Here is a 12,890-nt window from a genome sequence, read left to right on the forward strand (position 1 = left end):
TAACCTTCTCCACGTTTCTTGGCCCTTTTTTCACTCCAGGAATCTTGAAATTCTAGTAATTCAAACTCAATCTGAAATCTTCCAAACATACTTTGGATAATTGAACCATTCTCATTAAGGGTTCGTATGTTTTGTAACCAGTCTTTTTTGCCTTATGAAAAATGATATAGCAACATAACAAAACACCAAATAAGAAAATTCCTAGGTGTGCATTGCGAAGATGAAATTACTTTTAGCCATACTTGGAAGGAATAGAATGGAAGATAAACCCATAATTTCAAGGAGGCTAATGTTATTGCAGATTATTTGGCAAACGATGCAGCGAAACCAGGGGTGTCGGGTTCGAATGTGTGTTTTTCGCCGCACATTGTGGATATCTTAACAAGAGACTCAGATGGTTGACCTCATTATAGGTTCAAGTAGTGCGCTGCCCTTTCTCCTGCTGATGGCAATGCCAAAGGAGGGAGAGGGGAAAGCAGTTTTTGAGATGTCTTTATAATTGTTTTGGTTTTCTTTATTTTTCAAAGTTATTAAAATTACCTTTAGCGAAAAAAATAAAAGGAAGGATGCCGGGTTTTGCCCTAATCATATTTCTCTTAATGGTGTTTTTTCTATTGTCCAACAGTTGATGCTTAAGAACAGTGTTTCAAATGAGGAAGTTAGAAGAGTGGTATTTGCAATGAAGGATTTTAAAGCTCAGGGCCTGATGGATTTGGTGCTAGGTTCTTTAAACATTCTTGGGATTTTAATTTCTTATATATATATATATATACACACACTAGTAGATACACAAGTATTTACTAGTGTGTATTTACTGAAATTTTGCAAATATACTTTGGATAACTAAATCATTTTAATTAAGGGTAGGTATGTTTTGTAACCTTCTTACGAACAGAATTTGTAACCAGTCTTTTTTGCCTTACGAAAAATGATATAGCAACATAATAAAACACCAAATAGTGTAATTTCACCCTTTAGAGGTGTTTTGGTCATTTTAAATCAAAAAATGTTTAAAAAATATTTTAAAATCATATTTGCTTGTCTCACCATATTTGATAATATATTAGCCATATGCCAATGTTTTAGTCTATATTATGTAATCTTTGTTTAATTATTATATGCATATTCCTATTTTTCATATTTAGGAAATATGAAAAATAGCAGTTTTAGAATGTAAATCTCATTATGGTACGAATGATTCAAAACAATATTTCACAAAAAAAAAAAAAATCATTGTGCATATTTTTATGAACTTTATTAAAAAAAATGTTTGTTTAATTATTATATGCATATTTATTTGATTGGGATTTATGATGATAACCATTAGAAAATAATGGAAATTGTACTATGATGTTTTTTTATTTTATAAAAAATCATGAACTCTCTCTTAATTATTTTTAGTGCATATAATTATGATTAAAATATTTTCTCAAAATTTCCATGTGCATAAATATGTAGTTAAGGTCCATTTCGCATAAATGGTCATTTTTGCCACTTAGGGATAATTTGGTCATTTTACCATTTTTGGCATATCATATCATGAAATTGATTTCATTCATGCAGACTTTTAATTTAGGTATCCCAAACTCGTTCTCTTGCATTTAGGGTAGTTTAATGATCTTTTTAACCATTTTCACCCCTTGGGGATATTTGGTCTTTTATACCACATTATGTACTTGAGGAACTAAATAGGTTTTTCACTTGCTATTCTTTATACATATCAATGATAAATTAGAATTATTTCATTCATTTTTTGAAATTTCAAATCATTTTTCTGCATTTGTACAATTTTTTTTTATTAGACGCATTTTGGTAAATTCACAGATGCTTTTTTGTGAATATTTTTATTATTTCCTTTCAATTTTTTTAACTTCATTAAATCATGTGTTAGCTAATTTTAAAATTCAAATGTAGTATCATGCATTTATCTTGCATTAAGTTGGATGTTTTTACGTTTTTTTTCCTTTACATTAAACCTAGTTTAGGTATTTTAATTTTTTTTCGTACAAATTTGGCCTTAGGAATTTGACCTTGGAGTTAGGGTTTTTAAATTAGGTAAAATGTGTTAACTAAACCAATTAAGGTTCATAATGTACTTAAATATCTAACCTTGGGTTAGTAATTAGGATTGAGGCATTAATTCTAATTAGTTTAAGGAAAAATAAGCATAAAAGGCAACGTGGCCTCTGCACCCAAACATGGAGGGGTGAAATGACTACTTTACCCTTCATGAAAATTTGAAATTCCACCATTGTTGATACTTCTATGCGCACTTTCATAGATTCCTACACTAGCATAAGGGTCAAGATAAGCTAAATCTTCCAAATTAGATTAATTAGATGTTTAACATGAATAAAACAACAAGTATAGAACAAGAGTTTGGTATAACAAGACTGGTTTCAACCGGGGATTCTAGAGGTGCCTAACACCTTCCCCTAGTGTAACCTCACACTAATCCATTTGATGCATTTCCTTCCCTAGAAGGGAGAGAATTTATGAGTCTTAAACTTTGATATACTCCTCCATTCCTTTGAGTGTATTTCGAATTTTCATCCATTGTACCTACACCAGGGGTGGGTTGCCAGTTTGGACCTCCCTACACCCCACCCTATCTAATATACTAAAATATGGTAGTAGAATGTAATAAGTATGGCTAACTCTCTTGGCCCCCTCTTTGCCCCTCAATGGGTCCCAATTGTGTGCTTTCTTTTGAGATTCGGACTCTGGATCTGTCTAATTTGTTTCCTTATATTTCTCCAGTCACTAGTCAGTTTGATGCGATATTTGAGTTAAGCTTCCGTCTGTGTTGCAATACTGCCTTGGATATTAAATTATAGAAACCATTCAGATTTGCCGACTGTGCCAAACGAAAGATATTGGAAATCTGGTGTGATCGTGTACATCATCTATAACCTCCCATGTCCCTTAGCAATCGAGAAATCTCTTGCATATCGGAATTATAATATGGTGGAATTACTTAGGCTCTGTAATGTAACATTTCTGTTTTAAAAAACAGATTTTGGGTCTAGCATAGTTTTTTGTATTTCTATGTTTTTGGAGTACTGATTCTGTACCTTAAATGTTGTATGATAATGTTGAAAAAAAAAAAAATATAGTTTCTGTAACTAGAAAGAAATAGAAATATGTATGATTCACACTTGATAGAATCATTTCTATTGTGAAATAAATAATTACGTAAAATACCACTTACACCATAGGAAATAATGAATTCAATAGTTCAACATTTCAAGTCTTACTAGAATGAATTACATAATCGTGGTTCTCATAAATTGCTAAGATTCTTGATCATTGAAAATAGGTACAAATCAAATGAATTCCCCGCCCACACAGTAATCCAGACTACAACTCAACCATGTATCAAAAGGGCCATGAGTTCCAACTAATTCAAACTATCCCATCTAACGCTTTTCTATGTATGGGCTAATACCAATTATTGTGTAGGATCGGATTAGTGTTTGGGTGTTGATCGGCATGTTGGGTTGGACGAAGACTGGTTTAGGATTGATCCCCTAATGGGAACTTAGGTTTTCAGTTAACCGCCTTAAAGTGTAAAGACCAGTGGACTTCTTACCATTGGGTCCTATTATGGGAGAGTCACACTTGTATTCTATTTCAGAGTTAGTCCCTGCTCCTCATCTATATAAAGGAAGCAACACCCATTAGTTGTTATCAATTTGACAATTTACATAGAGAGGGGAGCAGACAAGACTAACAAGGAAAGAAAGCTTAGTGTCACAGCCTTAGACCTTTCTAAGCAACCGCGTCGGCACTTAGCACTCTCACTAGCACTAAGTCAGCCTAACCACCCTCCTTAAGGGATTTGGGAAGAGAAAAAATGAACACAAGAGTGAGTTTGGGAAGAATGAACTTGTATTACACTAGAGAACTCTTAAGTACAAGGCTTGAGAACTCCCTTGCTTGGTTGAACACTCTTGGTTGGTCCTTTGTGAGTGCCTTTGCCAAATGAGGCAACACCTATTTATAGGCATCCCAAATTACAATGGATGGTTAAGATATTTACAAATGTCCTCCATCCAATGGTTGGGGAGGAAACTAGAAGCTTCCCACCTCCTTAGTGGAGAATTCTAGAAATCTCTCCCAAAATATCTCTTATAAATATCTTCTATAAATAAAATATCTAGAGTTACTACACCTTTGTAGAAAACTCTAGAACTTGGACCTTACTTAGCCCATTGGCCTAAGTCCATGCGCTTGGTGGGCTAGGCCCGTGGGCCTATGTTGGGCAGGTCGTGACACTCTCCCCCACCTAAATTTGTGACGCCCTTGTCACAACCTCCTTGTGGTACTTTTATTCATGAGCCATCTTAGCATTGCCAGTTGTCTCCCATCTCGTCTCGCTCTCTGGTCGCCCCTTCCACTTGACTAAATACTCCATATAAGGAGGTACTTTGTGTCTCTGGATGATTGGATCAGCAACCAAATTAGCCTCCCTCTTGAAAGGAGCAATGCCCATTGGGGCTTTTGTTGTAGTCACATAACTTGAGTCTCCTACAACGTCATCTGGTTGTCTCCGTCCTCTTGTTTGCATCATCCTCTTCTTGGCATGGAGCAAACCATCTTGCTCCCAAATTCTCCTTGTCTTGCCCTCTCGTGTAAGGGCAAGTAAGCAACTAGCCCCTGGATGGTGTTGGAGAACTCCTTTTGTCCAAAGGATCGTCTCGACCCCTCGAGCAACATCAGTTATGGGACGATCCTAGGAGTTGACGACCTTGAGCCACATGGTTGTCACATGTTCAACACCCTCTTTGGCCCCGATGTTCATCTCGACCACTCGAGCAACATCATGTATAGGGCATTCTTTGGAGTTGATAGCTTTGGGACACCCTTCCACCTTGGACACCCTTGGTCCAAGTTCTTTTGACTCCTCCGTCAAGGTGAGGTTGTGTGTGGCTCCCGTATCTGCCTTCACCTGTGTGGGCTTCCCATTGATGCACACTTTACCACACATCAGTCCTTTTTGAGAGTTAGGGGCCTCGACCCCTGTCTTGCCCCTGGTGGCACTGTGCTGTATTGGTGACCCCATGCAAGGTGGTTCTTCCTCTTGGCCCTCTTCCTCTAATAGGGAACTGAGAGCTTTCCTCCTGGGGCAATCCCAAAACCAATGTAGCTCATCACATAAGAAGCACTTGTCTCTAGGCTTGAATCGGTCCCTCTTATCACGCTTGTGCCTTAGTGCTTCTCCTTTAGAGATGTCAGTGGAGGGAGTGGCTTCCCTCGCCGCTATCCTCCTCGTAGCCCAACATTCCCATACTTCTTCTCCAACACGAGCTTTCACCTTGTCCAACGCCTTGCACACTTGAGCCTTCAAGGTGGCAACCATCTCCTCTTGGTTACTTACTATGGTGTTGAGAGTACCTTGTAGGGACCCCTTGAGCTCCCCCATCTGGCCATCAAGCTCCTCCCTAAGCTCCATATGGCCTTTGAGCTCCTCCCCACTTTGCTCCGTAACATCGAGGTACCCCTTTGCCTCAGCCAATACTTGCTCCCCTAGAGCTAATCGAGGCTCCATAGTAACGCCAACGTCGACGAACTTTCCTTCACCCTGTCTTTGCTTACTTGTGTAGGTGTTGGTCTCTATTCCACAGTGTTAGCTCGCTTGTCTCTTATCCCACAAGCTTGGCTTCCTCGCAACCAAAGCTCTGATACCACAACTGTCACGGCCTTAGACCTTTCTAAGCACCCGTGCTGGCACTTAGCACTCCCACTAGCACTAAGTCAGCCTAACCACCCTCCTTAAAGGATTTGGGAAGAGAAGAAGTGAACACAAGAGTGAGTTTGAGAAGAATAAACTTGTATTGCACTAGAGAACTCTTAAGTACAAGGCTTGAGAACTCACTTGCTTGGTTGAACACTCTTGGTTGGTCCTTGGTGAGTGCCTTTGCCAAATGAGGCAACACCTATTTATAGGCATCCCAAGTTACAATGGATGGTTAAGATATTTACAAATGTCCTCCATCCAATGGTTGGGAAGGAAACTAGAAGCTTCCCACCTCCTTAGTGGAGAATTCTAGAAATCTCTCCCAAAATATCTCTTATAAATATCTTCTATAAATAAAATATCTAGAGTTACTACACCTTTGTAGAAAACTCTAGAACTTGGACCTTACTTAGCCCATTGGCCTAAGTTCATGGGCTTGGTGGGCTAGGCCCGTGGGCCTATGTTGGGCAGGTCGTGACATTAGGAAGAAGATTGAACACAAAGAAAAAGACAAAGCTTGTGAAATCTTCTCAATACGATATGGATCCGGGTATGTGTTAGTTAGATTCATGATTGTATTATTGTTTTTTTATTCATTGATCCGTCATATTGATCCTATAATATATTCTTACATTTTAATGTTTTCAACAAGGTCAAGCAAGTGCTACATAGTACAATGATATCTAAATTCAGAAAATAAGATCCCACTCAAGTTTCAGAGATGCTTCAGTCATACCTGCTATCCCAGTGCCAAGACCATCTCCTTTCCCTTCAACCATGGAAGCTCAAAAGAACAAGCATGCATGTTAGCCTTATTTCTATCTATTCAATTAAGCTTGTCTCCTCTAATAGACTACATATTTCTAGTGTTGAAGAATGGTCCAAAACAACAAAATTGAAGAATTTTCAAATTTTGATCTAAAACCATGATCAACCCAACACTCCATTTTGGATAAGGTTTCAAGAACCAGGGTTTCGCACATGGTTTGAAGAATTTGCTGCAAGTATTTGGGTTTTCCAAAGACTTTAGAGAGCAGCACATGAAGTCTATTAAAGTCAGTCAATTGTTAGATATGTTTGGGTTTTCGCCAACATCAATGAAGTTTGAACGGCACATAACACCTCCTCCAACTTTCCCCTTCACCAATTAATTAATCAATGGGAAAAGGTGTACTATGGTCCCTCCTTTTTCTCATTTTCCTTTTTCTTCAGAAGCTTTCCTTTCCTTCCGAAAGCCTATATTGTAGCAGATAGTATCTCTCTGCAAGAAACTATCTACCTTGGACGAACTTGAAGAGTCTGTGAAAGAAAGCAAACAGAAAATGGCGGAGTCAAATCATAGGTAAGTAGACGTTACCAACAATATTAGATGCGACGTATTAAATCGTCAGTTTCAGGGAAGACGTTGCTCTAAAATACACTTTGTTAAGTTTGACTCGAATTCTTGACCCATTTTAAAGATTGATTTGATTTGACATATTTTTTGTGGTGATTTGAATGAGAAGTTTTCTAAGATCTATGATGGAAGCAGAGGAGTTAGATCAATAGTCCATCACTGATCTCGTATGGGGGTGCGGGTTCGATCGGATCGACTGTGATCTGATGGGTCGACTTGTGACTTGGAGTATATAATGTATTGCTGCCATGTTGAGAAAGGTCATTGTATTTTGGGGATTTTGTCAAGCTAGGGCTTTAGGGCGAGTTTTCTCGTTGCTGCTTGAGTAATATTTCTTCTGCATAGTGAAACATCTTCTTTTTTGCCCGAGGACATAGCATACCACCCTGGTGTGTGAATCTCGTTAAATCTCTGTGTCATGTGGATCTTTTGTCTATTTATTTTTCGTATTTCTTGGTGTTTGATCTAACACTCTAGAACAATTGGTTCCACTTTTAAAAAATGGAAAGCAACTGGTTTTAGAGTTGACTGATCAGAAGCGGAAGGGTCTCGAGAAATTCGAAAAGAAGGTGTTGGAAGGAGAAGAGCTCGTCAAGAAGTACTGCAAGATCTCAGCTCCGAACATCTCGAACATCTCGAACATCTACCGGAAAGACCGTTACTCTAGGAAGTTCTCGTTACTCCAGGAAGTTCTTTTTAGCTTTGATTGTTATGTTTTGATGTCTAATACCATAAACACCCTATTCACTTAAGTGAGACATTCATTTGTGCGCCTTTTGCTTAGAATTGATTCTAAAATTGAAAAGCAACAAAAGCTTATGTCAAAAAAAGGGCTCTAGAGTTTGAAAAGTACCTGGTTCATTTCAAAAAAATTGAAAAATGAACCGGACATACTATACAGCTTTCACCCTATTTCAATTCAAAAAAAATGAAAAAAATACCAGAATTGATTTTTCAAAACGTTGCCATATAGAACCTTAATGGTGTAACCCGATTATGGGTTGATCATTTTCAGTGTTCGATTGAGGTCCGATGGATACCCGACTAGCACCTCCAACCGCCGTTTGAAAGCCCGATCAGCCCATTTATGGCCAGAGTATAGCCAGTTTTATGCCATTTAGCCTTTTTACGGCCATAGTATTAGTTGATTAACATGAGCCCAATTATGGACCAAATTAACAAATAGAATGTGTCTATGCTTGGCCTATGAGACCCAATTAACTAAATAATTGATATAGGTATGACCCTTAAATTGGTGGAACTGATTGATATTGACCAAAACCAACCGGGTTGATCAATTGACACCCTCAGAGAAAACTAGCATCATTTCTCTTTATGTTGGATCATAACTAACTAACGTTTTCATCTATTGCACATATGTAATGGAGACAAGGCACCTCGTTTAACATGACATCTTGTTATGGTGGATTAATTGTGGAAACAAAGTATTAAAAAATCAACAAAAAACAGAACTTTTCTAAGTTAAGACATGAGGTTGGCTCTCCTTTCGGCAACAATATTTTTCTAGGTTAGTAGTGTTTTTTTTTTNTTTTTTTTTTTTTTTTAATTAGCAAAATCTGCAAATGACCCTTGCATAAAACAACTCACTAAAATACCCATTGGTTAATTTGCATATCCAACAAAACATTGAAGAAAAATCATCTCTTTCCCTCTTGTTAGAGTATTTTGGTTAATTGAAGCATATAAGTTTTGACCAAAAAAAAAAAAGAAGAAGAAGCATATAAGTTGTTCAAAATATATTTAAAAATACTCCTAAAATGAGATATTTTTTTACATTTGACATTATATGCCATAAAATTTTAAGAAGAAATAAAAGCTTTATAGCTCTCTAAGTGGTATTTTGAAGGATACTGTTGTCCCTTTAAAAAATTTTAGGGACTACTTTTTCTTTAGAAAGAGATTAAGATCCGATATTATTAATTTTGTTTTCCTGTGTGTTTGCAGATATGAAATTAGATTAATAGGTTTCTAGTAAAATTATTTATATATATGTTCTTAAGATAATTTTCCTATTTGTATAGATATGTCCTTGTGAAATTTAAGACTCAAATTCAATCATAAATTACCTTGTGTTGGCATGCAACTCTATAGTTAAGGGGTAGTTTAGGGGTGTCAATGGGTCGGTTTAGTTTGATTTTGATCGAGCTTAATCAATTTTAAAGTCAGAAGTGATGAATCTGAAACTAAACCAATTAGAGAAGGTTTGGGTTCGTTCTGTTTCAGTCCGGTTTGGATTTATTTTAGTTCAATTTTCTCTCTTAATGGTTTGATATCATGTTTAGTTTCATTTTGAGGAAAAAAAAATCATATTTTATGATTTTCAGATTGATATTAGTTTAGGTTTGGTTACAGTCAATTTTTTTCTTGTTCAGTGCGGTTTTGATCGATTTTGAGGCAGTCTGGTTTTTTATGACTCACAATACATCAATCTGAAACCAAACCAATTATAAGGAATGAGTTCGATTTGGTTTGGGCTTTTTGGGTCAGTACAGTCCGGTTTCACCGGTTTTGGAAAATCTAAATTCAATTGAGGGGCAAAACGTCGTTTAGTGCAAGACCACGGAGTTGAGAGAATCGGACGTTGCCCTGCAGAACTCCCGAGTTAGAAGTCCAGCAGGGCAGTGTCCGATTCTCTAACTTGGTCGTTATGCATTATTAAACCAGAGCCAAATTTGCTGACCTTAGAACCAGTCGTTCACACTTCACAGGTAATCAATGATGCCCTTCTGTAAAATTCCGATCGAATGGTCTATGCACATCCATATCATTGTAGTTTGATTCTAATCGGGCGGTGATTGTGCCCTCATTATCGATATAATGGAGGGACTCACTATATACAGATACAAATCTGTCTGATGGTGTGGCCAATAATGGGTTTCTTTGCCATACTTAATCCACGTGGCAAAATGTTGGGATGATTGCGTAGGCAATGACTCATACTATGTCATGGTCCCAAATTGGTTAGACCGACGGAAAGCAGTGACCAGACACAGCCTGTAATGGAACCCATTCATGAATTTCTGTAAGTTTTTCCAATCATGGTTTCCTTTTTTCCAATTAATGCCTTATTTTCGAATATTCCAATCAAATCCTCCCAATCTTTGCCTTATAAATACACTTTTCAGTAACACCCAACCATCATCCTTAAGAATTCCATCTGTGTTGTAGAGAGAGAGAGAGAGAGAGAGAGAGAGAGAGAGAGAGAGATGAAGCCCACAATTTCAGCACCGCTTCACATTCTGGTGTTACATCTTCTGGTTGTTCTATCTGCTTCACAGGATTTTGATTTCTTCTACCTTGTTCAACAGGTGAGTTGGATCTCTTCTAGAGAGAGAGAGAGAGAGAGAGAGAGAGAGAGGATATCAGTTTAGCTTCTTCTTCTTCTCTTGGGTTCTGATGAAATTTCTTTCTTTTTGAATTCAGTGGCCAGGGTCATACTGTGATGCAAAGCAGAAATGCTGTTACCCAACAACAGGGAAGCCTGCATCAGATTTCGGAATTCATGGGCTTTGGCCCAATTACAAGGATGGATCGTATCCATCCAACTGTGATTCCAGCAACTCCTTCGATGCATCAGTGGTACTCCTTCTTCCGCTTTCTGGTTCTTCTGTTCTTTCCTACTAATTAGAGTGGATTTAAGATGTGAAAGCTGTTTCCAATAGATAGTTTGAAGATAATGTATGGAAACAGTGAAAATGGGTCTATGGGCTACATTTGGGTCTTTTTGGACCTTTGTTAACACCAAATTACCCTTGTGATTCTTTTTGCTGGCCGTTGAATGGTTCGATCGAGCAAGCTTTTCCTGTGACTGCTTTTGTTTGCATACCTTGGGCCTTGGTCCATTATGGGCCAACCTGTACCTTTCAATTCTAATTTTGGTAATCATCACAGAATCTTTTCTAGAGGATTTCATGGGATAAGCCCATAAGAAATTACCAAAACTACACGAAACCTTTCCTAAAGAGAGTTCTTACGGTTCAAGCGAAAGCCCACGACCATTTTTCTCTCTCTTTTGCCTAAAAATCTGGTGAGATTGCTCATCTAACCCAAGGAGGAAAAATGTTTCCTTCGGTTAAGAGGGAAAATTTAATGTCTCACCACAGCTAGTGACATCTAGCTTTGTCACAATTGGCCACTTTTAATTCATGGATATTGTTGCCTTGGTTATGTGTGATAGTCTGATAGACCACCCCAAAGAGGGGAACTGAGCATCTTGTGGGTCTTCGGGCTATTCTTAAATAACTAGGCTTTAGGCCCATTTCATTTTGTTATTGTCATGGGGTTAAACTTATGAGATTGTAATGGATTAGTTTCTCTGATATCCTTACATGTTGTGGTTACAGATCTCAGACCTGACCGGCCGTATGCAGACTAACTGGCCATCGCTAGCCTGTCCGAGCAGCACCGGCCTGAAATTCTGGTCACACGAATGGGAGAAACACGGGACTTGCTCAGAATCTGTCCTCGATCAACATGGATACTTTGAAACTGCTCTCAACCTCAAGAAAAAAGTGGACCTCCTCCAAATCCTCGAAAACGCAGGTAATTTTTTCGGTCAAGCAATTAAACTTTGATTAATCATTCTAATTATTTTTAAGAAGTAATCTACTGAGTAGAAAGTTTTGGTTAAAACTGAAAAGGATGGGAGCTAATTCTATCCCATTTATATGGGCCTGGGCCGATCTACTCAGGCAAAAACCAACACTCTAGTGGCAATACCTGACATGAACACGGCCCATAAAATCTGTATGGATAGGGTGTTCACTGGTCAGTTTCGGTCTGGTTTGGTTCGATCTGGTTTGATCTATTATCGAGCTTTTACCGGTTCAGTTTTGAAACTCATGAATTACCAATTCCAGGAATCCAACCGGATGGGGGATTTTACAGCTTGGACAGTATCAAGAAGGCCATAAGGGATGGAAGTGGATACACTCCCTTTATAGAGTGCAATGTCGACGACTCCGGCAATAGCCAGCTCTATCAGGTTTACCTTTGCGTGGATAATTCCGGGTCTGACTTCACCGAGTGTCCGGTATTCCCAAAAGGCCGGTGCGATTCAAAGATCGAATTCCCTACTTTCTAACTATTGATACATGACTAGTGAAGCAAGAGAAATCAGAGATCCCCTGTTCCTATATTCTTGTCTTCATAAATCTGTCTCTCAGTATTGATGCAGAATAAAATTCCATTGAGTTGATCTTCATGTACTTGTAATCAGGTTATATAAGCAATATGTGTTTGTTCTTCAAGGACTTAGTGAGAGATGTAAACAAGTCAAGAAATTGAGTCGGAGTGGCTACAACCCAGCCCTGGGTGTAGCTCCTTAATGTAGAATGGGCTAGGTTTGAGTTAAATACATTAATTGGGGCAAAGGCATCTTTTCAAACTACCTTACCTGTGTCTAGACGTAGAGAACATAGACGGGTAACATTCTTTCTTTGAAAATAATTATGCTACGTAGGTTGCTGATATAACTATTGTGACTGGTAGATAGAAAATGATCGGATATGTCTAATATTCTAATCACAACTGTTCACTTTCCCATTGTCCTAAAATGTAATATGTAAGCAAAGACATTGGGATCTACCTACCTAAAATTGGGGGTGCAATAGGGCCGGGTTGGGCCAAGCTTCTTAAAACCCTAGTCAAACCCTTCAGGGTTCAGCCCAATCCTTACCCGCCCTGATTGGCCCTGATTTTTTGGAGTCAGGCCAAGATAACCCTGATTGACCC

General features: G+C 38.2%; 1 protein-coding gene across 1 annotated transcript; it reads left to right on the forward strand.

Annotated features, from left to right (window-relative positions):
- Positions 1-10,299: 10,299 nt before the first annotated feature.
- Positions 10,300-12,406, forward strand: LOC122076050 (ribonuclease 1-like). Its single transcript, XM_042641332.1, has 4 exons — positions 10,300-10,465; positions 10,581-10,736; positions 11,501-11,699; positions 12,017-12,406. Exons 1-4 carry the CDS (start codon positions 10,364-10,366, stop codon positions 12,238-12,240), a joined length of 681 nt encoding a protein of 226 aa, XP_042497266.1. The 5' UTR covers positions 10,300-10,363; the 3' UTR covers positions 12,241-12,406.
- Positions 12,407-12,890: the final 484 nt, after the last annotated feature.

Source organism: Macadamia integrifolia, chromosome 4, assembly GCF_013358625.1.
Source record: "Macadamia integrifolia cultivar HAES 741 chromosome 4, SCU_Mint_v3, whole genome shotgun sequence".
Classification (NCBI taxonomy): domain Eukaryota; kingdom Viridiplantae; phylum Streptophyta; class Magnoliopsida; order Proteales; family Proteaceae; genus Macadamia; species Macadamia integrifolia.

Excerpts from the sequence above, each read along its gene's own strand:
- LOC122076050 (XM_042641332.1), top strand. The coding sequence starts at position 10,364 with ATGAAGCCCACAATTTCAGCACCGCTTCACATTCTGGTGTTACATCTT. Across the intron at positions 10,466-10,580 it reads TCTTCTACCTTGTTCAACAG|TGGCCAGGGTCATACTGTGA; the intron begins GTGAGTTGGATC and ends TTTTGAATTCAG. Across the intron at positions 10,737-11,500 it reads ACTCCTTCGATGCATCAGTG|ATCTCAGACCTGACCGGCCG; the intron begins GTACTCCTTCTT and ends TTGTGGTTACAG.